The sequence below is a fragment of the Dendrobates tinctorius genome, unplaced genomic scaffold (assembly GCF_039654945.1).
Source record: "Dendrobates tinctorius isolate UK_male_01 unplaced genomic scaffold, ASM3965494v1 ptg000025l, whole genome shotgun sequence".
In the NCBI taxonomy this organism is placed as follows: Eukaryota; Metazoa; Chordata; class Amphibia; order Anura; family Dendrobatidae; genus Dendrobates; species Dendrobates tinctorius.
The window spans coordinates 15,011,474-15,038,618 of NW_027361693.1; the positions used below are offsets into that span (position 1 = coordinate 15,011,474).

General features: G+C 46.4%; 2 protein-coding genes and 1 long non-coding RNA gene across 3 annotated transcripts in view; 1 reads left to right on the forward strand and 2 right to left on the reverse strand.

Moving 5' to 3' along the window:
* Positions 1-27,145, reverse strand: part of LOC141084627 (cadherin-12-like) — a 1,440,185-nt gene that overhangs the window by 1,344,415 nt on the left and 68,625 nt on the right. The gene's annotated exons all lie outside the window — the stretch shown is intronic.
* LOC141084629 (uncharacterized) lies at positions 137-26,960 on the forward strand. Its single transcript, XR_012231065.1, has 3 exons — positions 137-260; positions 24,885-24,973; positions 26,822-26,960. It is a non-coding gene; the product is annotated as an uncharacterized lncRNA (long non-coding RNA).
* LOC141084626 (uncharacterized) lies at positions 19,716-22,723 on the reverse strand. The gene is made up of 2 exons (XM_073569450.1): positions 22,153-22,723; positions 19,716-20,484 (listed from the first exon to the last, which is right to left on the reverse strand). The coding sequence occupies exons 1-2, from the start codon at positions 22,206-22,208 to the stop codon at positions 19,752-19,754; spliced, it is 789 nt and encodes a 262-aa protein (XP_073425551.1). The 5' UTR covers positions 22,209-22,723; the 3' UTR covers positions 19,716-19,751.

Here is a 27,145-nt window from a genome sequence, read left to right on the forward strand (position 1 = left end):
CGTGCGCGCTTGGTCATGTACGCCATTCTTTCTGTTTTCTTAGTGATTGATCTAGGCTGCTGTTCACATTAAACGGCAGCCCTGCCCTGCCCTAGGCTTTATTTGATTACGCACCTGTATCTGGGCCTGGATCGTCCTTTATCATGTGGTGCTGGACAGGCAGTGTGGAGGTTGGACCTGAAATGTCTGCATGGACCTGGCTAATCTTTATCTGCGCTTGTCCTCTCTGGTGCCATAGGAGCGATTCTGAAATGCTTGAGGTACAGTGTGCATGTAATGAGGTCTTGCTTTTATACATTTAGGAGGCCGTAATGGCACAGCGAATATAAAAAACGTAGAGTAGGACTCCCCATACGAGACTGCCTTGACGTGGCGGGGTAGCTCAAACAATTGATCAATTTTTTGCTAAATGTCTCATTTTTGAATACAGATTGAAACCTATGTGTGTTTTCACACTTTTTGTATTACGTTCTGACCACAAGCAGCGCTGGCTTCTCCCCCTCTTTTTTCTTTGTATTCTGAGCCATGTATATAATCCTATCCTGTGTGATACTGTGCTGAGCTGTGTACCTAATCCTATCCTGTGTGATAGTGTCTGCTCAGAAGTGAATGTAATCCTATCCTATTTGATACTGTCTGCTGAGCTGTGTATCTAATCCTATCCTGTGTGATATTGACTGCTGAGCTGACTCCTATGCACTCCTCTCTCCCCTGCATGTCTCTTTCCCCATGGGAGATGCTGCCATATATATTTTATGTATAATACTGCCATATAAACCACACATAATGCTGCAATATACATTAATCACGTAATACTGCCATATGGATCACACATAATGCCGCCATATATATTTATCACATAATACTACCATAAAGACCACACATTATACCGCCATACAGTTGTGTCCAAAAGTATTGACACCACTGCAATTCTGTCAGATAATACTCAGTTTCTTCCTGAAAATGATTGCAAACACAAATTCTTTGTTATTATTATCTTCATTTAATTTGTCTTAAATGAAAAAACACAAAAAGAATTGTCCTAAAGCCAAATTGGATATAATTCCACACCAAACATGAAAAAGAGGGTGGACAAAAGTATTGGCACTGTTCGAAAAATCATGTGATGCTTCTCTAATTTGTGTAATTAACAGCACCTGTAACTTACCTGTGGCACCTAAATCACACTTGCAGCCAGTTGACATGGATTAAAGTTGACTCAACCTCTATCCTGTGTCCTTGTGTGTACCACATTGAGCATGGAGAAAAGAAAGAAGACCAAAGAACTGTCTGAGGACTTGAGAAACCAAATTGTGAGGAAGCATGAGCAATCTCAAGGCTACAAGTCCATCTCCAAAGACCTGAATGTTCCTGTGTCTACCGTGCACAGTGTCATCAAGAAGTTTAAAGCCCATGGCACTGTGGCTAACCTCCCTAGATGTGGACGGAAAAGAAAAATTGACAAGAGATTTCAACGCAAGATTGTGCGGATGTTGGATAAAGAACCTCGACTAACATCCAAACAAGTTCAAGCTGCTCTGCAGTCCGAGGTTACAATAGTGTCAACCCGTACTATCCGTCGGCATCTGAATGAAAAGGGACTGTATGGTAGGAGACCCAGGAAGACCCCACTTCTTACCCCAAGACATAAAAAAACCAAGCTGGAGTTTTCCAAAACTTACCTGAAAAAGTCTAAAACGTTTTGGAAGAATGTTCCCTGGTCAGATGAGACAAAAGTAGAGCTTTTTGGGCAAAGGCATCAACATAGAGTTTACAGGAGAAAAAAAGAGGCATTCAAAGAAAGGAACACGGTCCCTACAGTCAAACATGGCAGAGGTTCCCTGATGTTTTGGGGTTGCTTTGCTGCCTCTGGCACTGGACTGCTTGACCATGTGCATGGCAGTATGAAGTCAAAAGACTACCAACAAATTTTGCAGCATAATGTAGGGCCCAGTGGGAGAAAGCTGGGTCTCCCTCAGAGGTCATGGATCTTCCAGCAGGACAATGACTCAAAACACACTTCAAAAAGCACTAGAAAATGGTTTGAGAGAAAGCACTGGAGACTTTTAACGTGGCCAGCAATGAGTCCAGACCTGAATCCCATAGAACACCTGTGGAGAGATCTAAAAATGGCAGTTTGTAGAAGGCACCCTTCTAATATCAGGGACCTGGAGCAGTTTGCCAAAGAATAATGGTCTAAAATTCCAGCAGAGCATTGTAAGAAACTCAGTGATGGTTACTGGAAGTGGTTGGTCGCAGTTATTTTGGCTAAAGGTTGTGCAACCAAGTATTAGACTGAGGGTGCCAATACTTTTGTATGGCCCATTTTTGGAGTTTTGTATGAAATGATCAATGTTTTGCCTTTTGCTTCATTCTCTTTTGTGTTTTTTCATTTAAGACAAAATGAAGATAATAATATCAAAGAATTTGTGTTTTCAATCATTTTCAGGAAGAAACTGAGTATTATCTGACAGAATTGCAGGGGTGTCAATACTTTTGGCCACAACTGTATTATATAATACTGTAATATGGACCACACGTAATGTTGCCTTATATATTTATTACATAATACTGTCATATAAACCACATAAAGCCACCATATATTTTTTAAATAATACTGCCATATAGATCACACATCAAGTCACCATATATACTCTTTACATAGTACTGCCATATAGACCACAATTGATGCCTCCACGTATTATGTGTGATCTGTATGATGGTATTATGTGTGATCTGCATGACGGCATTATATGTGATCTATATGACAGTATTACTGTATATGTGATCTGTGTGGTGAAATAATGTGAACCATAATGGCATTAAATGAGAGCTATATTGTTGTTTTATGTGTGATCTATATGGCGGTTTATGTGTGATCTACATGGTGCTACTATGTGTGACATATATGGTGATATTATTTGTGATATAAGTGACGGTATTATGTGTGATCTATGTGACGGTATTATGTGTGATCTATATGATAACATGTGTAATCTACGTGGCAATATTATGTGTGATTTATATGACAGAATTATGTGTGATCTACATGGTGGTATTGTGTGTGATCGAAGTGACGGTATTATGTGTGATCTATATGACGGTATTATGTGTGATCTATATGACAGTATTATGTGTGATCGAAGTGACTGTATTATGTGTGATCTGTATGATGGTATTATGTGTGATCTATTTGAAGGTATTATGCGTGATCTATATGGCGGTATTATGTATGAAATATATGGTGGTATTTTGTGTGATCTATAAGACAGTATTATGTGTGAGATATATGATGGTATTAGGTCTGATTTATATGACGGTATTATGTGAGATCTATATGGCAGTATTATGTGTGATCTATATGGCAGTATTATGTGAGAACACTATGGCAGTATTATGTGTGAACTATATGGCAGTATTATTTGTGAACTATATGGCGGTAATATGTGTTATCTTTATGGTGGTATTATGTTAGAACACTATGGCAGTATTATCTGCAGAAAGGGGACATATTCTAGGGTGGTTCTGGCTGATTACCTGCACACGGCTCTGGGGTAATCGAGGGGGCAGTGTGATGTCTAGTTAGGTGCAGTCAGGAGAGGGCTGATGAGGCAGCTGAAGAGAGGGGTCTCATTTTTATCATTACTATATGGCTACATTTCCCCCCAGCCTGCTTCTCAGCGTCACCCTGGACTGCGTCTGTTGCCTCGCTTTCACACATCGCCAGGACAGGATGGAGAAGGATGCTGCTGTCACCCTGCTCCTTCCCCCATATATCTCCCTCTGTGACCCCCCATAGACCAAGATACTGCTCTCCTGAAATACTCTGTGCTGCTGTCACCCTGCTCCCTCTATCAAATATCTCCCAGAATCCTTGCTGCCTGCCATCTTTGGTGGCTGTCTACTTGTCAGTATAATTTTGCAGTCACCAACAAAATGGCTCCGCACTGTGTTCCTAAATGTCATCCTTTCTTAGCCCTTAGCAAACACCCAGAAGGGGAGGAGAGGAGTGACATCACACCCATGTCAGCAGATTCAGTCCATAATTACTGCAGGGCAGCAATGTGAGATAGTTGTACACTAGGTTTTGTCAAATTTCAAAACACAACAGCAATGGTATAGTATTGCATCCTGTATGTCATAAATTGACACACAGGTGCAGCAGAGACCGGACCATCAAGGATCAATCGCTAAAAAGCTTACAATGTGAGGGATGTGGAAAACCACAGAGAAAATGCGACTATAGATCCATAGTATTAAAGTATTAAACATCTTTATTAGACAAAGGACAAAGGAGGACAACTGGAGGACATATGCAAGTAGCAACCAAAGTGCAAATAGTGCAAAGTGCAAATCAAGCAGTCTAGCCCCAGTCAAACCCAGTTCCAGAATAAACCATTACTTATATTCATAATTTATAGAAGATAAGGAGGTAAATAGAGCGCCTAAAAGGACCTATCAATAAGAGGTAAGAGAGGCTGTTCGTAAGGAAACACAGGGAAAATTCCCAACACTGTCAGGCATACATATAGCCAACCCTGAAAGGGTTACTTCACAGCGTAATATTACCTCACTAATTCAGGATGCCCGGGCGGACTGCTCGACTCCCCGATGCGCGTTTCGGAGCTCTAGGGCTCCTTCCTCAGGGGGCATGAGTAAGACATGCATGGTGCACACTTTTATGTGTGCTCACCGGAAGTGCCGCGGACACACCGCCCGCAGCTCCACTGCAGAAGCGCCTCCCACCACTGACGCGGCCAGAAACACGCGGGCCCACGTGATCCGATGCCCGACACTGGCTGGGCACGTCATACAGAAGGAGCTGCGGGCGCGCATGCGCGGCACTTGTAACCCCGGCGGACATATTACAATAGTGCAAAAGACCCAAATGGAACAACTACAAACAAACAACATCACAATATGAATTAAAAAGGGAAGGGAATAGGGGAAAAGAAAAGGGTAACATTGGATCTTCATTTTAAACGGATGATCTTCCTAATATTCCTATAATGGAAGAAAGAAAGAAAAAAGAGGAAAAGGGGGGAGAGGAAAAAGAAAAGGAAGGAAAGAAGAGGAAAGAAAGGGAGGGGGGAAAGAAGGAGGAAGGGGGAGGAGTGAAAGGAAAAAGGAAAAGAAAATAGAAGGAAAGGTGTCATGTCGGACGCTGTTCACACCACAGCGTCCGTCAGGCAGCGGTAGTTCCATCTCCGTCCACTGTAGCCTCAGTGGCGCCGGCTTGATTTTACTCAGGTTATCTGGGGTTAATCTAGCTGGAAATCAGGTGGGATGTTTGGTCATGCCCACGGTCTTTAAATAGTCGTGCTGGCCTGTGGGCGTCGCCAATTATAGCTTGTGTTTTGTGCTAAGTGGTTCCGGGCTGGAGAGGAGGTGTTGGAGAGAGAAATTCATATCTAGTGTCGTATGATCCGTTGTTACCTTTTCGCCTTCCTATATTTGTGCTTTGTTTTGCCCTGTTCACATTATAGTATTGTCCTGTGTGGTTGCGGCGCGGTGTGGTTTGAGTTCTCCCTGTCTGTCATTATGGTGTGGGCTTTGGTGGTTTTACAACTCACTGGGTGGAGGGTGGAGGGTTCAGCTTAGGGCTGAGCAGGAGATAAGGAGAGGCTGAAGGCTCAGGCATTTGCACCTTTAGCAAAAAACCTGGGTTGAGGGTCAGACAGGGTTTTCCCTAGTTTGAGGGACTCCGCAGGGGCCCGGGTTTGTCAGCCTCCTTTGACCTAAGCCCCGCATAACATTATAATCGGCCCAACATTTTTCCATGGATTCCATGACTTCCATAAACCGCCAGTTGGCGGCGCTGTCCGTACAGGTCACCGAGTTGAAGGGGGCAGTTCAGCAGCAGGGCCTGGTTGTAGCTAATGTGCAAGCGGCTTCTGCAGGTGCAGGTGCAGAGCCTAAGATTCTGCTGCCTGAACGATTTTCTGGGGAACGCAGCAAATTTGTCATCTTTCGGGAGGCCTGCAAGTTATACTTTCGCATGCGCCCGGTCTCCTCAGGTAATGAGGCTCAGCGGGTGGGTCTGGTGTTATCTTGACTGAGTGGGGACCCCCAAGCATGGGCGTTTTCCTTACCAGCCGACTCTGCTACGTTTCATTCTGTTGAGAATGTTTTTTCAGCACTCGGGCTCATTTATGATGACCCCGACAGATTGGCTTTGGCGGAATCTAAGATCCGCGCCCTCCGTCAGGGGGAACGTATGGCGGAAGACTATTGTTCAGAATTTCGCTGTTGGGCAGTAGACACACAGTGGAACGACCCAGCGCTGCGGAGTCAGTTTATTCATGGGGTCTCAGAAAGAGTTAAACAGGCCCTCCTGATGTATGAGACTCCTGCATCATTAGAATCTGCATTGAGTTTGGTTATTCGTATTGATCGCCGTTTGCGTCAAGGGGCACAGGAAACGCTGCCTCTGGGGGAAAGCAGGGGTGCCAGTGTGGTTGCTGCAGGTGAGCCCACGGAACCTATGCAAATCGCTGGGGTATCGCATGTGCAGCGTCGCGTTCCTGGGTTCAGGAAGCATGGAGCATGTTTTTACTGTGGTAAAAGAGATCATTATGTAAATGCTTGTCCTGTGCTACCAAAGAAAGTCGCACCGGCGGAAAACTGGTAAGCTCAGAGGGTATGGAGGAGGCCCAACTGAGCGTATGCATATCCTCCATGATGGTATCTCAATGTATGCTCCCTGCCAGGGTTATTATTGCGGGCAGAGAGCTACCAATATCAGTGTTTGTGGATAGCGGTTCAGCCACCAATCTCATGGATGAGGAGTTTGCACGCATGGCAGGTTTCAAGATCGAAAAACTCCCTCATCCTATTCGCGTGGTTACCATTAATGCCGCTCCCCTCCCACAGGGGGAGATTACTGAGTTTGTAGCTGAGGTTAAACTCCACATTGGGGTCCTACATTCTGAGTGGGTTACATGTAAGGTACTCAATAATCTCCCAGCACAAATAGTCCTGGGTTTCCCATGGTTGTCTAAGCACAACCCGGTGATTGACTGGAGAACCCAGGACATAGTCCAGTGGAGCAGTTTCTGCCAGGAAAATTGCTTGGCCACATGTGTGTCCGCCGTGAAGTCCAGCCTTCCGGAGGCATTGCTGGATTTTGCGGACGTATTCTCTGAGAGGGGTTGCTCAGAACTGCCTCCACATCGAGCCTATGACTGTCAGATTAGGTTAAAACCCGGGGCTAAATTGCCAAAGGCGAGGATGTTTAGTATTTCTGGTCCGGAGAGACAAGCTCTTAAGGACTACATTGCGGAGAGTTTAAGTAAAGGGCACATCCGGCCTTCATCCTCACCTGTAGCAGCGGGGTTTTTCTTCATTAAGAAAAAAGATGGGGGGTTACGCCCGTGTCTGGATTTCCGGGAGTTAAACCAGATTACGGTCCGTGATCCCTACCCGATGCCTCTGATCCCTGATTTGTTCAACCAGGTGGCTGGTGCGAAGTGGTTTTCCAAACTTGACCTCAGGGGGGCATATAACCTCATAAGGGTCCGTCAGGGGGATGAGTGGAAGACGGCATTTAATACCCCTGAGGGTCATTTTGAAAGCCTAGTTATGCCATTTGGGTTGACAACCGCGCCTGCTGTGTTCCAACATTTCATAAATGATGTATTTGCTCATGTGCTGGGGAAATTTGTGATTGTGTACCTGGATGATATCCTCATTTATTCGAGCGACCAGGACACTCATTTAGAGCATGTCAGGCAGGTGTTACAGCTGCTCCGTGAGAATAAGCTCTATGCTAAGCTTGAAAAATGCATGTTTTTTGATCAAGAGTTGCCTTTTTTGGGATATATTGTGTCCGCCGCAGGGTTTAAAATGGATGCCGCGAAGGTGCAAGCGGTGCTGCGATGGGAACGGCCTGGTAATCTAAAAGCGCTCCAGCGGTTCCTTGGGTTTGCTAACTAATATAGGAAGTTTATTAAGAATTTCTCTACTATAGCCAAACCGCTCACGGACATGACGAAAAAAGGTACCAATCTCGCTATCTGGTCTGAGGATGCGGTGCGTGCATTTGAGCTTCTAAAGAACCGTTTTGCTTCAGCCCCCATTCTGGTGCAACCGGACGTATCTAAACCTTTTACGGTGGAGGTCGATGCGTCTGAGGTGGGAGTGGGGGCAGTACTGTCACAGGGCTCGTCCTTGAGCAATTTGCGTCCATGCGCCTACTTCTCCAAGAAGCTGTCGCCAGCCGAACGGAATTACGACATCGGCAACAGGGAGTTGTTGGCCATCAAATTGGCTTTTGAGGAATGGCGACACTTCTTGGAGGGGGCAGCCCACCAGGTCACAGTCATCACCGACCATAAAAACCTGCTCTATCTGGAGTCGGCCAAGCGTCTGTCTCCCAGGCAGGCTCGCTGGGCATTGTTTTTTACACGCTTTAACTTCCTGGTGACTTACCGTCCTGGGGCGAAAAACACCAAGGCGGATGCCTTGTCCAGGTGTTTTCCGGGGGGAGAACCTCCGGAAGATCCGGTACCCATCCTCCAGGAAGGTGTAGTGGTTTCGGCTCTCACGACTGAGGTAGAGGCGGAGATTGCCGAGGCCCAGGAGGAGGTACCACCAGGACTTCCCGCTAATAAGTCGTTCGTACCCCTTCATCTTCGTCTTAAAGTGTTGGGGGAACACCACGACTTGGTCCTGGCCGGTCATCCAGGGGTTAGGGGCACCTTGGAACTGGTATCGCGCCGCTTCTGGTGGCCAAAAATCCGGCAGGACGTGGTTTCGTACGTGACAGCTTGCATCACGTGCGCCAGGGCCAAGTCGCCCAGAACCCATCCTGCTGGCACTCTACAGCCTCTGGGGATACCTAGTAGGCCATGGACAGAAATCTCCATGGACTTTATCACAGACTTGCCTGCCTCGGCGGGGAACACGGTCATCCTGGTGGTGGTTGATCGATTTTCGAAGATGGCGCATTTTGTGTCGTTGCCTTCCTTGCCCAACGCGAAGACGTTGGCTCAGGTCTTTGTGCAGGAGGTGGTCAGACTGCACGGAGTTCCGTCGGACATAGTGTCTGATAGGGGTACCCAGTTTGTGGCGAAGTTCTGGAAAGCTTTTTGCTCACGATTGGGGATCAAGTTGTCTCATTCGTCGGCGTTTCATCCGCAGTCAAATGGTCAAACTGAGCGCATGAACCAAAATCTGGAGCAGTATTTGCGATGTTTTGTGTCTGACAACCAAGAGGAGTGGTCGACGTTCCTTCCCTTGGCCGAGTTCGCATTAAATAATCACCGCCAAGTATCATCGGGAGAGTCTCCGTTCTTTTGTGTTTATGGGCACCATCCTCAATTTTGTACCTTGCGTCAGAGGGGCTCTGGGGGCGTCCCAGAGGAGGACCGGTTAGGAGTTCAACTATCATCGGTCTGGAGGAGTGTGAAACAGCGATTGCTGAGCATGAGCGCAAGATACAAACGTGTGGCTGACTCTAGACGCGTGCCAGGTCCGGACCTGTGTGTGGGTGATTGGGTGTGGTTAGCTACTAAAAACATAAAACTCAAAATTCCATCTTTGAAATTGGGTCCAAGATTTATTGGCCCTTTTAAGATTGCTGCCATCATTAACCCGGTTGCTTATCGGTTGGAGCTTCCTGCGGTATACAAGATACACAACGTGTTTCACAGGTCTTTATTGAAAAAGGTGGTAGGCTCTGTGGACACGACGCCGATGCCACCTCCAGTCATGGTGGATGGCGATTTAGAGTTTGAAGTCTCCAAGGTGGTGGACTCTCGAGTACTGCGCCGTACTCTTCAGTATTTGGTGCACTGGCGGGGGTATGGTCCGGAGGAGAGGTCTTGGGTACCAGCCTCGGACATACATGCGGATCGGCTGGTCAGTTCCTTTCACCGCCGTCATCCGGACAAGCCGGGTCCTATGAGTCTTGAGGGCCCTGGGGTCCCTCGTAGAAGACGGGGTACTGTCATGTCGGACGCTGTTCACACCACAGCGTCCGTCAGGCAGCGGTAGTTCCATCTCCGTCCACTATAGCCTCAGTGGCGCCGGCTTGATTTTACTCAAGTTATCTGGGGTTAATCTAGCTGGAAATCAGGTGGGATGTTTGGTCACGCCCACGGTCTTTAAATAGTCGTGCTGGCCTGTGGGCGTCGCCGATTATAGCTTGTGTTTTGTGCCAAGTGGTTCCTGGCTGGAGAGGAGGTGTTGGAGAGAGAATTCATATCTGGTGTCGTATGATCCGTTGTTACCTTTTCGCCTTCCTATATTTGTGCTTTGTTTTGCCCTGTTCACATTATAGTATTGTCCTGTGTGGTTGCGGCGCGGTGTGGTTTGAGTTCTCCCTGTCTGTCATTATGGTGTGGGCTTTGGTGGTTTTACAACTCACTGGGTGGAGGGTGGAGGGTTCAGCTTAGGGCTGAGCAGGAGATAAGGAGAGGCTGGAGGCTCAGGCATTTGCACCTTTAGCAAAAACCCTGGGTTTAGGGTCAGACAGGGTTTTCCCTAGTTTGAGGGACTCCGCAAGGGCCCGGGTTTGTCAGCCTCCTTTGACCTAAGCCCCGCATAACAAAAGGAAAAGGGAACAAGGGAAAAAGAAGGGGAGGGGGAGGGGAAAGGGGGAGAAAAGAAGAAAACCCCAATAGTACATGACAATAGAGTCCATGGTGCTAAATATATAGCCAACATATAACCCATGTATAATATAATACTTGATCAGAATTGCAATTTTATTAAGTATTTATACTATCATTGTGAGGATATAAACTGGCAACAATATACTTTTACAATCTCGTTGAATACATATGTAGCCCTTGTAAAAGTATACACTGGCCACAATGTGATAATAGATAAAACCCTATGGAATCAATATAGATATATGATACCACAAAGAATTAAATCACTCTGTAGATGCAATATACTCCACACATATATATATATAGGCAAATCATGCCAAAGGGGGGGGAGGGAAAAGAAAGAACAAGGGGGGTGGGAAGTAGGGGGGAGGGGGGGGAAAGGAAAAGGGGAAGCAAAAGAAAAACCAAAAACAGACTATATATAAAAAAAGGCCATATCATTGACAGTCCAAGCGGAGTCTTCAAAGAAGAGAGCCAGCGAACACATCATCCGTCTCCCGGACGTCTGCGGCCCACAATTCGTGTCCAAAATGGATAAAATCGGAACTCTTCTCAAGATTCTTCCGTGAGTGCCATAGGATGCCTTCTTAATAATCAGGAGCAATAGATTTGTGTCCCAAAACGACCCCGTACACCCGACCCTAATAATAAACTTAAAAGAAAACAAAATTAAAACCAATGCATAAAAACTACCGCATCATGGTATACCAAATCACAGTCCCAAAACACGAGACTGAAATCATAAGAATGGAACATAAGACAGACTTTCATTTAATCCATTGGGATGTACCGTATTTAGCGTCCAAATCCAACGCGTTTCTTTTTCAGCTAGGCGTTGGGAAATTCTGCCACCCCGAATCCCCATATCTATCATGTCAATGCCCTTGAATTTAAGGCCACTGCTGTCGCAATTATGGTGCAGCTTGAAGTGTCTCGGTAGAGTCTTCAGCAAGTGCACCTCCTCTTCATTGGCTGCGGCCTGTATGCCCAGCACATGCTCCCTGATCCTAGCCTTTAATTGTCTGGTCGTAAGACCTACATAGATCAGGGAGCACTGGCATGTGGCAGAAAATATCACATTACGGGATAGGCAATTGATATTTTTCTCAATCTTAAATTGTTTCTGCCCTGTAGAATCCATAAATTTGTTATCACTGATCATATTCACACACGCCACACAATGACCACAGGCCGCACTACCACCCTTCTTGCTACGAGTGAAATTATCCAAAAAGGTCTTAGGTGGATCTCCAACGTAATGACTACGTACAAGATGGTCTCGTAGATTCCTCGCTCTCCTGAAAGTAATTTGTGGTTTATCTGGGATGATCCTTGCTAGAATGGGGTCAGTCTGCAGGATATTCCAAGATTTCTTCAAAATCTCGCGTACCTGATCAGACCGGGCATTAAAGGTCGTAATAAATCTCGCTACCTCTGGTTTCCTAGCCACATCGTCAATTTTGTACAGAAGAGTGTCTCTATTACTATGTTTGGCCCGTAAATAGGCCCTCTTAATTGACCTATTACTGTATCCCCTTTCAGCAAAACGACCCCTCAGATCCTTTGCTTGAACCTCAAACTCCTCTTCTGTTGAGCATAGGTGTCTGAGGCGTAAAAACTGGCCTATCGGTACAGAACGTACCATGTGGGTGGGGTGTGAAGAGGATGCATGTAGGACCATGTTTGTGGCAGTAGGCTTTCTGTAAATAGTGGTCTGTATGATCCCTTCAGGGCCCCTCCTCAGTTATACATCCAAAAACTCTGCCCTACCTTGATCATACGAGGCCGTAAGATGAATGTTGAGGTCATTCCCATTTAGTTCTTGAATGAACTTTTCTAATGACCCTGTATCCCCCTGCCAGATCAATAAAATGTCATCTATGTAGCGCGTCCAAAGGGGGACGCGCTCCATAGATGACAAATGATCTGACATCAGGAGGTCTCTCTCCCACAGCCCCAGGAACAAATTAGCGTACGAAGGCGCGAAGGCCGCCCCCATCGCTGTCCCTTGGAGCTGCAGGAAGAAAGACCCCCTGAACGTAAAGAAATTATGCGTGAGGGCAAATTCTAAAATTTCCAAGACAAAAGTCCTGAAACATAAAGAAAAATTGGATGTGGAGAGAAAGAAATCAACTGCACGTAGTCCGTCACTATTGCGGATATTCGTGTATAACGACTCAACGTCCATAGTGACCAGAAATGTATCAGCCTCCAAGGTAAGACCATCCATTTTCCATAGCAGTTGATTTGTGTCTCTGAGGTGAGATGGTAAATCCTCCACAAGTGGTTGGAGAAGAGAATCCAACCACTGATTGATACACTCCAAGTAGCCCCCCCGCCCAGAAACTATGGGTCTGCCCGGGGGACACTGTATGTTTTTGTGAATCTTGGGGAGGAGATAAAACGTTGGTATCATAGGTTCAACTACTATTAGTGCTGTGAAGAGTTCCCCCGAGATAATATCGGCATCCCTAGCTCTTGTAAGGATCCCCTTCAGCTGTGCACAGTAGGCGGACAGTAGGGGTTGAAAGTCAGTCTCTTATAGCAACTGGTGTTAGAGAGCTGACGCATGGCTTCCCTTTCATACATTGGTCTGGGCCATAGCACGATGTTTCCCCCCTTGTCCGCCGGCTTAATCACAACATCAGGGAGACTCTTCAGATAACTCAACCGTTTCCTCTCCTCCCCAGAAAGGTTGTCCCTCTGTATATACTGCGGTAACTTAAGAAATTCATTACTGACAACTTTAACGAAAAGGTCAATGACCCCACAGTTCGAAAGGGGGGGAAACTTCTTGGAGCGTACCCTCAGAGCCGGAGGAATCCTGTCTCCCTCGATGGATGAGTGTTCCTCCGCCAACTCCTCAAGAATTCTCAAGGCCGACTGTTCTTTTTCTGTAGGAAACAGTTTATTTTTGTTATCATCGAAGAAAAAACGTTTAAAAAGTAGCGATCTGGCAAAGATGTGCAGATCTTTAATAGCTGTAAATCTGTCAAAACCCGCCATAGGTGAGAATGACAGACCCTTACATAGCAAATCACAATCAGCTCTAGTGAGCACATAGTCACTGAGATTGATTACCTTGTTACTCTTACTTGGGCCTTCAGGTGAACGATATTTCTGTCTTTTATATGGGTGAAAGTTGTAATTTCTTGTTCGCCCATAATTAACCCTAGATCGGGTAACCATAGAAGAAGTGGAAGCTCCAGACTGAGTACTGAGTGACGAGATCGAAGTGTTAGAGACACTGTGGTGTCCTACTGATAGATTGCCAGTGTGTCTTTTCCATTGATACACAGTATGGTCTTGGTAATCTTTAATATCCCTGTTGAATTTTGACGCCTGTGTATCATTAATTTTCTTCACTACGGTATCCACTGTTTTATCAAGATTGTCCTCATAAACCTTCAATTGTTCTACTGAACAGCCAGCCCGGAGATCTACTGTTCTACTTGACCCAGCCAGGACTTATCCCTGGCCCTGAGGTCCATCCTACCAATGCAAAACCCTGTGAAAAACACAGAAAATAATTGACAAAACACAACAGCAATGGTATAGTATTGCATCCTGTATGTCATAAATTGACACACAGGTGCAGCAGAGACCGGACCATCAAGGATCAATCGCTAAAAAGCTTACAATTAGGGATGGGCGAGTCTACTCGCTAGGACTCGTTACTCGGCGAATAGTAAGGGACTCACTGGACTCGTTACTCGGCGAGTCTCCCAGTGATTACTCGCACAGTAACGAGTCCAATGCAAGTCAATGACAATCCTAGTTTTGTCAGAGTTTTTTTTTCTCACTCGCTATATCACATCGCTGTCAACAGCGAGTCTGAGCGAGTCTGAGCGAGTCTACGATTCCGAGTCCTGTATACTGGATTCGGGACTCGCTTATACAGAATCTGTTATGTTCCTACAAGTTTCCAAGACAGCCTATGTCAACACACAGCGATTGTGAGCGAGTCTGAGCGAGTCTACGAATCCCGAGTCCTGTATACTGGATTCGGGACTCGCAAATATAGAATCTGTTATGTTCCTACAAAGCTTCCGAGACAGCCTAGCGTGTTAGGTCAGAAAACTTTTTTAGATGGACAAGCATGTTAGCCAATCATATTCAGTAATGTTGGTTGTGGCAGGACTATGATTGGCTTCTGTCCATCGTGATGCCTATGTCATGTATGAGAGGCGAGGCTGTATATAAGCCTTTTCCACCGCCATTTCCTCTACATTCCTGAGAGATCTGAGATAGAGCAGGGTGAGGTAGATGCTTGAGCAGATCATAGGGATTGTCAGTTAGTGTAGGGAAACTTCAAGATTCCTTATATTAAACCCAAACAGCTCTTCTGAGAGCTACCAGGAGGACAGAGGAGTACTGTGTAGACTGTGGGCAGGCAGGCAGGGAGGATCAAGCCTTACAGTGCAGTGCACAGTGCAGGGACTAGTGTGCAGCTTCACTGCTAGGTGTCAGCACACACACTTACCCCGCCAGCAAGTGACGCCTACAGCACCACCTAACTCCATCTCGGTGACTGTGCATTTGTCAACAATGTCACAAAAACCACAATTTCCCAAAAAAGAGGTTGCAAAGGGACGAGGTCGTGGCCGTAGCAGTCGTGCCCAAGAAGGCACTGGTACAGGTAGACAGATGAGGATTGATAGAGCTACCTTTCTCCTGTCTAGAATTCCCGGTACTCAACAAAAACGTGTCTTGAGGCCGGAAGAGCATGACCAGATAACATCTTGGATGGCTGATAAGACCTCGACCACTGGTTCTGGCAGTACACAATCGTCCTTGCCAACACAGTCTAGTGTCGCTACAGACAACGCAGGGCCATCCAATCCTCAAAGTCTTCCTATTTCCTCAACCCATCGGCAGCAAGAGGAAAATTTGGACTGCGACCTTGGTCACTCCGATGATTTATTTGGTTCTTATCAGCCCTCGATTGCATCTGGCCTTTCTTTGTCACTGCCTGACGAGATACTTGAAGAAGACGTAATGTCTATTCATGGCCAAAGTTTGGAAGCACCTCGTACTGAAGAAAGCCACTTTCACCAAAGGCATACAGCATCTCAGGAGGTGGATGATGATGAGGATGATGAGACACACATCTCATCTGGCCAGCCTGCTCAGTCACGTTATCCAGAAGACTTTGAAGAGGAAGGGGTGGATGATGAGACCACAGATCCTACCTGGACTGTTGACATGCATAGCCAACAGAGCAGCCAGGAGGAGGAAAGTGGCTATGTACCACCGCCAAAAGCACCAAGGCTTACTCCTTTCTCCAGAACACAAACTATGACAACAGTTGCCCAAATTGTGTCAACTGTTGCACAAACTGTACCAACTGTTGCACAAACTGTAAACACAGTTGCCCAAACTGTGTCAACAGTTGGTGTTGTACAGAGTCATCCTCCTCTGCCTCCAATTCAACATAAAGGACGAAAAGCCATTGTGTGGGATTTTTTTAAGGATAGCACATCTGTACCAAATATGGTTATCTGTAACATCTGCCATGCAAGGCTAAGCAGAGGCCTGGGAAAAGCAAACTTGAGCACCAGCAGTATGCGTAAGCATATGTCTGTTAAGCACTCAATTCAGTGGTCTGCCCATCTGGCTTCAAAATCAGTGCCTTCTGATCCCAACACTTCCAGGCCACCTCAGATCCATCCTTCACCAGCTAGTGTTCAGGCATCAGCTCCTGTTCAAACGTACTCCTACCAAGCTGCGGTACAAGAGAGACATGACAGTAGTCAAGCCTCTGGTGAGTCTGCGACAAACGTCCAGTTGTCTGTGCCACAGATGTATGAAAGGCAGCGGAAGTACCAATCGACACACCCATTTTCCCAAAAAGTGACTGCGCAAATTGCAAAGTTGTTAGCTGTGGAAATGTTGCCGTTTAGGCTTGTGGGTACAGAGTCTTTTCGGGAGTTGTTGGCTGTGGCAGCACCACGATACTCTGTACCCAGCCGATACTTTTTCTCACGCAGTGCCGTCCCCGCGTTACACCAGCACGTGGTTACCAACTTAAAGCGTGCGCTAACAAATGCTGTAACTGCCAAAGTCCACCTAACAACGGACACGTGGACAAGTTGTTGTGGACAGGGCAGATACATCTCACTAACGGCTCACTGGATCAACCTGGTGGAGAGTGTCCCAACTTCTCCAAGTGGACCATCTGCGATACTACCAACTCCACGAATAGCGGGCACAACATCATTCCAGGTGTCTGCCTCATCATATATGTCCAGTACACAATCTGCTTCTGCAACTTCCTTGTCCACTGCTGAGCCGCCCGCACCATCATGTCCAAGTTGGGAGCTTTGCAGTACTGCTTCAGCAAGGCGACAACATGCTCTTTTGAAGCTTATCTGTCTAGGTGACACACCTCACACTGCAACTGAGCTGTGGAAAGGTCTTAAGCAACAGACTGATGAGTGGCTGGCCCCACTGCTACTACAACCAGGTCTTGTTGTGTGCGATAACGGTCGAAACCTTGTGGCGGCAATAAAGCACGGTAACCTTGTACACATGCCTTGCATGGCTCACGTGCTGAACCTAGTAGTTCAGAAATTCCTGAAAATATACCCCGAGTTATCTGACCTACTGGAGAAGGTGAGGCGAAATTGCGCCCACTTCAGACATTCCTCCACAGCAGTTGGAAGTCTTTCAGCCCTTCAAAACAAATTTAATTTGCCTAAACACAGGCTAATTTGCGACATGCCCACGCGCTGGAACTCAACATTCCATATGTTGGCAAGGTTTAATGAGCAGCAGAGGGCAATAGCAGAATATCAGCTGCAACATGCCCGTCACCCCGGAAGTCACACCAGACACATTAGTACTTTAGAGTGGGTCTGGATCGCTGACCTTTGCGAGTTGCTGGAGAACTTTGAATACTGCACCAAACCTGTCAGCGGTGATCAGTCGATTATTAGTCTCACCATCCCCATGCTCTGCCTGCTAAACGAATCCCTAATGAATCTCAAAACAGAATCTTTGAGAGCCCAGCGGATGGCTATGGAGCCAGAATTTAACATCGCTGATCCTAGCCAGCCAAGCCAATATCAGCAGGCTACATTGGGTCTGGAAGAAGAAGGTGATGAGGGTGATGATGAAGAAGATTTATTTTTCTGTGGTACTGATGTGAACCCTGATGGTACTCCCAACCCTACGTTTATGTCGGTACACCATGGGTGGGCTGAAGAGGAGGAGGCGGAGACCGATTTAGAGGCCATGATGCGTAGTGATCCTCATTCTGTTGTAACCGAGGAGATGAGTCTTTGCAGCTTAGCACACATGGCTGACTTAATGTCTCAATGTCTCTCCCAAGATCCACGCGTCATTCACATCTATGACAGCGACCTCTACTGGTTGTCAACCTTTTTGGACCCACGGTACAAAGACAAATTTCCGTTGTTGCTCTTGCAGTCACCCAGGGGCTTAACGATGGTTTATTTCAAGAGGGTTGTTGTTGACAATTTGCTGACAATATCACCGTCTGGCTCCGCTATACCCCGAAGTACCAGCTCTTTGCAACAGCAGCCTTTGGTTGGGACACAAACGCCATCAATGTCAAGAAGAGGTGGGGGTAAGATGTCCTCCAAGTGGGCGATGTTCAACAGACCTTCCAATCAACAACGGATCATGCCTACGGTCACCTTGAGTAGGAAACAACAATTGTCCAACATGGTGAACAAGTATGTCAGTGACAGTACCAGCTTCCTAACCGAGCCTTCTGTACCCTTTAATTACTGGGTTTCCAAGCTTCACACTTGGACAGAGCTCTCTTTGTATGCCTTGGAGATGCTGGCCTGCCCAGCTGCTAGTGTGACATCAGAGCGTGTTTTCAGTGCCGCTGGGGGTATAGTCACTGATAGAAGGTCACGGCTTACTACTGAAAATGCCGACAGGCTGACTCTCATTAAGTTTAACAAGGACTGGATATCATCGCAGTTCGTAAGCCCCCCAGACAACAGTACCCAAATGTAGAGTAACCTAATCATAATTAATATGATTGGAAGATTACGCTTTTAACATTATGCCCTTTTAAGACAGGAAGTATCGGCATGTCCCTCAGCTCAGACGATGTGATAAGTCATGTTCCTGCAACATTTGCTGCATGATAACAAAACTACGCAATCAGTAAAAATCATTTTACTTTACAAGTACATCCGCTTGTGAGCATTTTTCATTTTATTTTTTTTCCATCCAATACAATACAGCCCCTTTGAGCTAATTTTTTGAGGCAACAAGCCTATGCCTGCATCGTGGGCATTGCTTGTACTATGCTCGTAGGACAAGCAAGTATATACTATGGGCCACGCGTCCTCCTCTATTTCAAAAAAGACTTTATTAAGCCCTTTGAGCTAATTTTTTGAGGCAACAAGCCTATGCCTGCATCGTGGGCATTGCTTGTACTATGCTCGTAGGACAAGCAAGTATATAGTATGGGCCACGCGCCCTCCTCTATTTCAAAAAAGACTTTATTAAGCCCTTTGAGCTAATTTTTTGAGGCAACAAGCCTATGCCTGCATCGTGGGCATTGCTTGTACTATGCTCGTAGGACATGCAAGTATATACTATGGGCCACGCGCCCTCCTCTATTTCAAAAAAGACTTTATTAAGCGCTTTGAGCTAATTTTTTGAGGCAACAAGCCTATGCCTGCATCGTGGGCGTTGCTTGTACTATGATCCTGCTGGAGCCTGGCGAAGGGTCCCACTGTACGCATAGACGCGCTGTGTTGCAAGTAGATGTCCCAGCCTCTCGCATCTGTGTTCCTAGTCTGGTTGCCATAGCGAGGCATTAAGTAACCCCCCCCAAACACAGGCACTATTTATTTGTCAGCAACATTTGTATGTGGAGTCATGATTTTACACATACTAACCAAGGTGCCTTCATGCGCCATGCGGGCCGTAAAGTACTTGCTAATGATGATGACTTTAAGCCCACCCACAAAACAACCTACACATCCATTACCTGAAAAAAGACATACACAAAGCTGTTTTTTGTAACTCTCTAATCACACGCCTTAACGGCAAACATGGAACAGAACAAAACAGAAAAAAACAAAAACAAATTGTGCACTGCACATTTTTTATCAAAAAAGAAAAAAAAAAAAACAATAAATTAACCTACAGATGGTGGTAGGTGGGCTCATTGGGTGGGGTAGGCTGTACCTGCCCACCATCACCCTGGTCCTGAAGGAGGTCCATGGCCCCACGTATGGCCTCCGCCACAGATTCTGACCCTGTAGGGTGGATCATCTGGGCCGGTGTGGGGAAATTGAGTAGGTCCCTGTTCCCTGCCGAGAAAGGAGGTATAGGCCTCTGGGGCGGCACATAGCTGTCCCGGGGTGTGGGCCTGTCTAGGAGGTTGGAGGGTGACAGTTGCCACCGCTCCAAAAAATGAAAGACCTCGCCAGGGTGGTTTGGGGGGCGACTGGCATCAAGGACAATGTGTATTGCTGACCTTGTCCGCAGTGCTCTCTCCACTGGAATGAGAGCCAGGAACGGTATGAGACTGCGGGCAAAGTCAGCAGCATCACATTGTCCAAGCAGGTCATTTTGTGCCCCCGGGATCAGACCATGGCTGCTGCTGCTTGCAGTTGGCCATCCTGCTTCCTCCACTGCAGGAGGTTGGCCTTGGTGGGGAGTGAGTTCTTGTGGCCCTTCAACCTCCTCTCCTTGCAGCCGGCCATGCCCCAAAGCTGGTGGTGTTGGTGGTGGTGGTGGTGGTGGTGATGCTGGTATTCCCACATCTTGTTTATCCACTTGAAGTCGGGGTGGTTCAGGGGCCTCCCTCGCCTCTTCAGGCAGCTGTGCCGGAGGATCTCTGTGCTGACGCCGCCTACGGTAGTGAACAGCTCTGTGGCAAAATACACAAAAAATTTTGTGAATGGGTTGCATTTGGAAACAAAAACATAGGTCAAACATAAAATTTGCACGCTTTTTTGACTCTGTGTTTCTGTGTATTCTGTGTTTTCATTGTTGGCCTTAAGATGTAATTGCAGCAAATAAATTAAGGACATTTTGGCTCATGCCTCAACCAATATTCTATGTGCGGGTAGTGTTGGTCCTCAATTTTTTGACATTACATTAGAAATGTAAAAATTTGTGTGCACAATTACACTGTGCCCTGCCTTAGGCAGGACAGGTATTTAGGCACTTGATGACAAATTAGTGGGCACAACTATTGCATTGACTTTTTGTTGTAACTTTATGTGGCCAAAGCTATAGCCTGACACTGTGAGGCAAACACATTCTTCAGGGTTATTTGCCATCAGATGGACACTAAAAGACGCAGTGTGGGCGGCCTTGGTCTCAATACACATAACCCAGATCTATAGGGCAGGTGAGCAAGACAGGAAATGGAGTCCAGCAGCATAGGTGACACATGAGCATTCGGTGTTAGTGGCCTACACTCCTTGTTGCTGCCATGTAAGCTAATCAGGAATGTCTTGGTAAATAAAACCCACAAAACATATGGCTTGGCTTTTGAAACGACTGTAATGGACATAGAGTATGGGGTTGTTTTTGAGCAGCAGGTCACACATCGTTGGTGCCAAACAAGGTGGTGGTATGCACAGATGGACAGTTTTACAATTATTCCAACGGGGCCGAACACAAAGTCGGGAGCAGCAAGGGCAAACTTCTGGTTTCCTAAAGGACCTTGGACATAAAAGCCTGTTGCACTGAAAATATGGCCCCCTTTAGATTGATTTTATACAGCATTAAAACACCATGTTTTTCAGAGGATTCGTAATGTGGCCATCAGTTAACGACAAAAAAATAAAATTCACATGTGGGCCCTAATATCTACACCATCACCTTGCAGCCCCAAATATACCCATGGGAAAACTCACCCACACGTATTTGTAGTGATACAGGGTATGTCCTCAAATGTGTGTGACTGTGTCAACAATCTGGGATGGTGTACAAACAGTTTAGTGCAAAAGGGGTATATCCTTACAACGTTATTTAGCCGAAAAAAACACCCACAACTAAACGTGTAGGGATGTATGTGGCCCTTATGCAAGTGGAGGCCATTAGGAACACATACAAATGATGCTTATGACAGGCAAACCAGACAAGGCCACACACCTTAGAGGCCATTGCAGGGAAGAACATGGCTTTGTTCCACAAACATGCCAACAATAATAGCTAATTGTGAGGTCACGGAACATTGTGTCTGCCCACCCTGCAGAATATTGATTATTTGTCCCAACGTCACAATGTGGCTATAAATGTGTATGTCCTGGATCATTGCCAAAGGTAATAGAAATCTGTTGCACCATGGCAGAAATAAACTCCAGTGTGGGTATGTAAACCACCACACTCATTATAGAGCTTCATACGTAGACTGTGAACCCTCGTGGACAGGGTCCTCTCCTCTTGTACCTGTATGACCTGATTGTCTTCATTTACAGTTTTTTTTAGTTAACCCTTATCCTCATGTAACGTGCCATGGAACCTAATGGCGCTATATAAATAAATAATAATAATAATAGTACACAACAGTGCTGCAGACACATACCGTGGCATACGGACCACCGGTTCTAGGAAGGACAACCGGTCGTAGTGGCGATACATCTGCCCTTGATCTGCTTCCGGTCCCCTCTCCAAGTTATTCCGGTGCTGCTTTTTATGCTGATCCCGGCAGCTCTTCCACCGTTTTGTAAGATTGTTAACTGTGAAATTATTTCAAACCGGGTTTAGACATGTGTAACATTTGAAACACAAAAAGTATGTGTACAAATCAACAATAACATTTTATTCATGTTGTGTGTGTATGTAATGTGTATACAAGGCACAGTGACACGACAGTGTGGAACATCATCAACAGCATTACGGACATTGAGCTCACGTTGACACAATCACAAATGAGGCAGGGCACATGTCAACGCATAGAGAATGTAATAGTGCGGGCACCAGACTCCGCTCATTAGTGGTATTAATATACACCCAACCCCCTGGCCTTCAGAGCCAGGAGGACCAGCCCTTAAACTAAGTGTACTGTTGTGACCCCATCCAAATATAGGCAACCATGCGACGGCGCATGATAACACATTGAGGGTCCTGTATACCCTGCAATGGGGGCCTGTAAACCCATGGGGGCCCTGTATACCCACTGGAGACCCTGTATACCCACTGCTGGGGGCCCTGTATACCCACTGCTAGGGGCCCTGTATACCCACTGCTGGGGGCCCTGTATACCCACTGCTGGGGGCCCTGTATACCCACTGGGGGCCATGTATACCCACTGGGGGCCCTGTATACCCACTGCTGACGGCCCTGTATACCCACTGGGGACCCTGTATACCCACTGCTGGGGGCCCTGTATACCCACTGGGGGCCCTGTATACCCACTGCTGGGGGCCCTGTATACCCACTGCTGGGGGCCCTGTATACCCAATGGGGGCCATGTATACCCACTGGGGGCCCTGTATAACCACTGGGGACCCTGTATACCCACTGCTGGGGGCCCTGTATACCCACTGGGGGCCCTGTATAACCACTGCTGGGGGGCCTGTATACCCACGTGGGGCCTGTATACCCACGTGGGGCATGTATACCCACTGGGGGGCCTGCATACTCTGCAGGGGGAGCTGTATACTCTGCTGGGGGGCTGTCTACCAGTGATAGCCGCTGTATACCAGGATGGCGGTCAATATGTTTTCCCAGTTTTTGGGGGCAAAAGTAGGGGGGTCGGCTTATACACGGGTCGGCTTATACATGAGTATATACGGTAAATGCAATATAACGTGTGAACACATTTAACGTACCCATATTGCTCTGTGCATCATGGCCACTGCGATGGAATGCAGGGAACATCACTTGAGCGATCTCCCTCCAGGCTGTAGTCCGCTGGATGTTATGCCCATAGGCAGGGTCAGTGGGGAGCCAAAGCAGGGGCCAAGCCTCCACCAGATCAATCAACTGCAGCGTGTTGACAGTGACACGGGCCATGATTGCTCTGTATTGCTCTGTGTGTGTGCGTATGTCAACTCGACTCGGATTATTTCCTGTTTGCTCAAAGCATGGTGTGTGCTAGAGAAAATCGCTTCCCTCGCCTCATCTGTGCTAAATAAGACAAACAAATGCGAGTTTGGACTTGGACACAGCAGCAACAAACTGTTGCAAGTGGGGTTTACAAATCGCCAATGCAAGCGCTTTCCGAGACACATCTGCGATTTGTAAATCGCACATTACTCGCTAAGACTCGCTTCCCCATTCATTAACATTGGACTCGCTAGACTCGCAACGAGTAGCGAGTCCCGGGCTCGGACTCGCTAGAGTCAAGCGATTCCGAGTAATTTAGGACTCGCCCATCACTACTTACAATGTGAGGGATGTGGAAAACCACAGGGATAAGTCCTGGCTGGGTCAAGCCGATGAAGTTTTTGGACGAGACAGGGCAAGTGGTATGCAGACGGATGGTCATGGGAATGATGTTTCATGTGAATCTATTAAGAAACTGCTTATTAAACGAACGAAGATTTGGTGGAGTAGAATATTTTTAGAGAAGTATACTGTGAAAAATATGATTCCAAGAGGCCTACGGGTCCGTATTCTACCCACCTTTCCCATTGAGGATACCGAATTTGTCGAATTGGTAGGAGGCATGTGGGACATGTTCTTTGGCACTAATGAAATTATTGATTAATTATAATTCGAAATCTATTAGTGGTCTAGATAAGGAGATTGATCAGGCCTTGGTAGATCTCCGGGCTGGCTGTTCAGTAGAACAATTGAAGGTTTATGAGGACAATCTTGATAAAACAGTGGATACCGTAGTGAAGAAAATTAATGATACACAGGCGTCAAAATTCAACAGGGATATTAAAGATTACCAAGACCATACTGTGTATCAATGGAAAAGACACACTGGCAATCTATCAGTAGGACACCACAGTGTCTCTAACACTTCGATCTCGTCACTCAGTACTCAGTCTGGAGCTTCCACTTCTTCTATGGTTACCCGATCTAGGGTTAATTATGGGCGAACAAGAAATTACAACTTTCACCCATATAAAAGACAGAAATATCGTTCACCTGAAGGCCCAAGTAAGAGTAACAAGGTAATCAATCTCAGTGACTATGTGCTCACTAGAGCTGATTGTGATTTGCTATGTAAGGGTCTGTCATTCTCACCTATGGCGGGTTTTGACAGATTTACAGCTATTAAAGATCTGCACATCTTTGCCAGATCGCTACTTTTTAAACGTTTTTTCTTCGATGATAACAAAAATAAACTGTTTCCTACAGAAAAAGAACAGTCGGCCTTGAGAATTCTTGAGGAGTTGGCGGAGGAACACTCATCCATCGAGGGAGACAGGATTCCTCCGGCTCTGAGGGTACGCTCCAAGAAGTTTCCCCCCCTTTCGGACTGTGGGGTCATTGACCTTTTCGTTAAAGTTGTCAGTAATGAATTTCTTAAGTTACCGCAGTATATACAGAGGCACAACCTTTCTGGGGAGGAGAGGAAACGGTTGAGTTATCTGAAGAGTCTCCCTGATGTTGTGATTAAGCCGGCGGACAAGGGGGGAAACATCGTGCTATGGCCCAGACCAATGTATGAAAGGGAAGCCATGCGTCAGCTCTCTAACACCACTTGCTATAAGAGACTGACTTTCAACCCCTACTGTCCGCCTACTGTGCACAGCTGAAGGGGATCCTTACAAGAGCTAGGGATGCCGATATTATCTCGGGGGAACTCTTCACAGCACTAATAGTAGTTGAACCTATGATACCAACGTTTTATCTCCTCCCCAAGATTCACAAAAACATACAGTGTCCCCCGGGGAGACCCATAGTTTCTCGGCGGGGGGGGTACTTGGAGTGTATCAATCAGTGGTTGGATTCTCTTCTCCAACCACTTGTGGAGGATTTACCATCTCACCTCAGAGACACAAATCAACTGCTACGGAAAATGGATGGTCTTACCTTGGAGGCTGATACATTTCTGGTCACTATGGACGTTGAGTCGTTATACACGAATATCCGCCATAGTGACGGACTACGTGCAGTTGATTTCTTTCTCTCCACATCCAATTTTTCTTTATGTTTCAGGACTTTTGTCTTGGAAATTTTAGAATTTGCCCTCATGCATAATTTCTTTACGTTCAGGGGATCTTTCTTCCTGCAGCTCCAAGGGACAGCGATGGGGGCGGCCTTCGCGCCTTCGTATGCTAATTTGTTCCTGGGGCTGTGGGAGAGAGACCTCCTGATGTCAGATCATTTGTCATCTATGGAGCGCGTCCCCCTTTGGACGCGCTACATAGATGACATTTTATTGATCTGGCAGGGGGATACAGGGTCATTAGAAAAGTTCATTCGAGAACTAAATGGGAATGACCTCAACATTCATCTTACGGCCTCGTATGATCAAGGTAGGGCAGAGTTTTTGGATGTATTACTGAGGAGGGGCCCTGAAGGGATCATACAGACCACTATTTACAGAAAGCCTACTGCCACAAACATGGTCCTACATGCATCCTCTTCACACCCCACCCACATGGTACGTTCTGTACCGATAGGCCAGTTTTTACGCCTCAGACGCCTATGCTCAACAGAAGAGGAGTTTGAGGTTCAAGCAAAGGATCTGAGGGGTCGTTTTGCTGAAAGGGGATACAGTAATAGGTCAATTAAGAGGGCCTATTTACGGGCCAAACATAGTAATAGAGACACTCTTCTGTACAAAATTGACGATGTGGCTAGGAAACCAGAGGTAGCGAGATTTATTACGACCTTTAATGCCCGGTCTGATCAGGTAGGCGAGATTTTGAAGAAATCTTGGAATATCCTGCAGACTGACCCCATTCTAGCAAGGATCATCCCAGATAAACCACAAATTACTTTCAGGAGAGCGAGGAATCTACGAGACCAATGAAGAGGAGGTGCACTTGCTGAAGACTCTACCGAGACACTTCAAGCTGCACCATAATTGCGACAGCAGTGGCCTTAAATTCAAGGGCATTGACATGATAGATATGGGGATTCGGGGTGACAGAATTTCCCAACGCCTAGCTCAAAAAGAAACACGTTGGATTTGGACGCTAAATACGGTAGATCCCAATGGATTAAATGAAAGTCTGTCTTATGTTCCATTCTTATGATTTCAGTCTCGTGTTTTGGGACTGTGCTTTGGTATACCATGATGCGGTAGTTTTTATGCATTGGTTTTAATTTTGTTTTCTTTTAAGTTTATTATTAGGGTCGGGTGTACGGGGTCGTTTTGGGACACAAATCTATTGCTCCTGATTATTAAGAAGGCATCCTATGGCACTCACGGAAGAATCTTGAGAAGAGTTCCGATTTTATCCATTTTGGACATGAATTGTGGGCCGCAGACGTCCGGGAGATGGATGATGTGTTCGCTGGCTCTCTTCTTTGAAGACTCCGCATGGACTGTCAATGATATGGCCTTTTTTTATATATAGTCTGTTTTTGTTTTTTCTTTTGCTTCCCCTTTTCCTTCCCCCCCTCCCCCCTTCTTCCCCCCCTTGTTCTTTCTTTTCCCTCCCCCC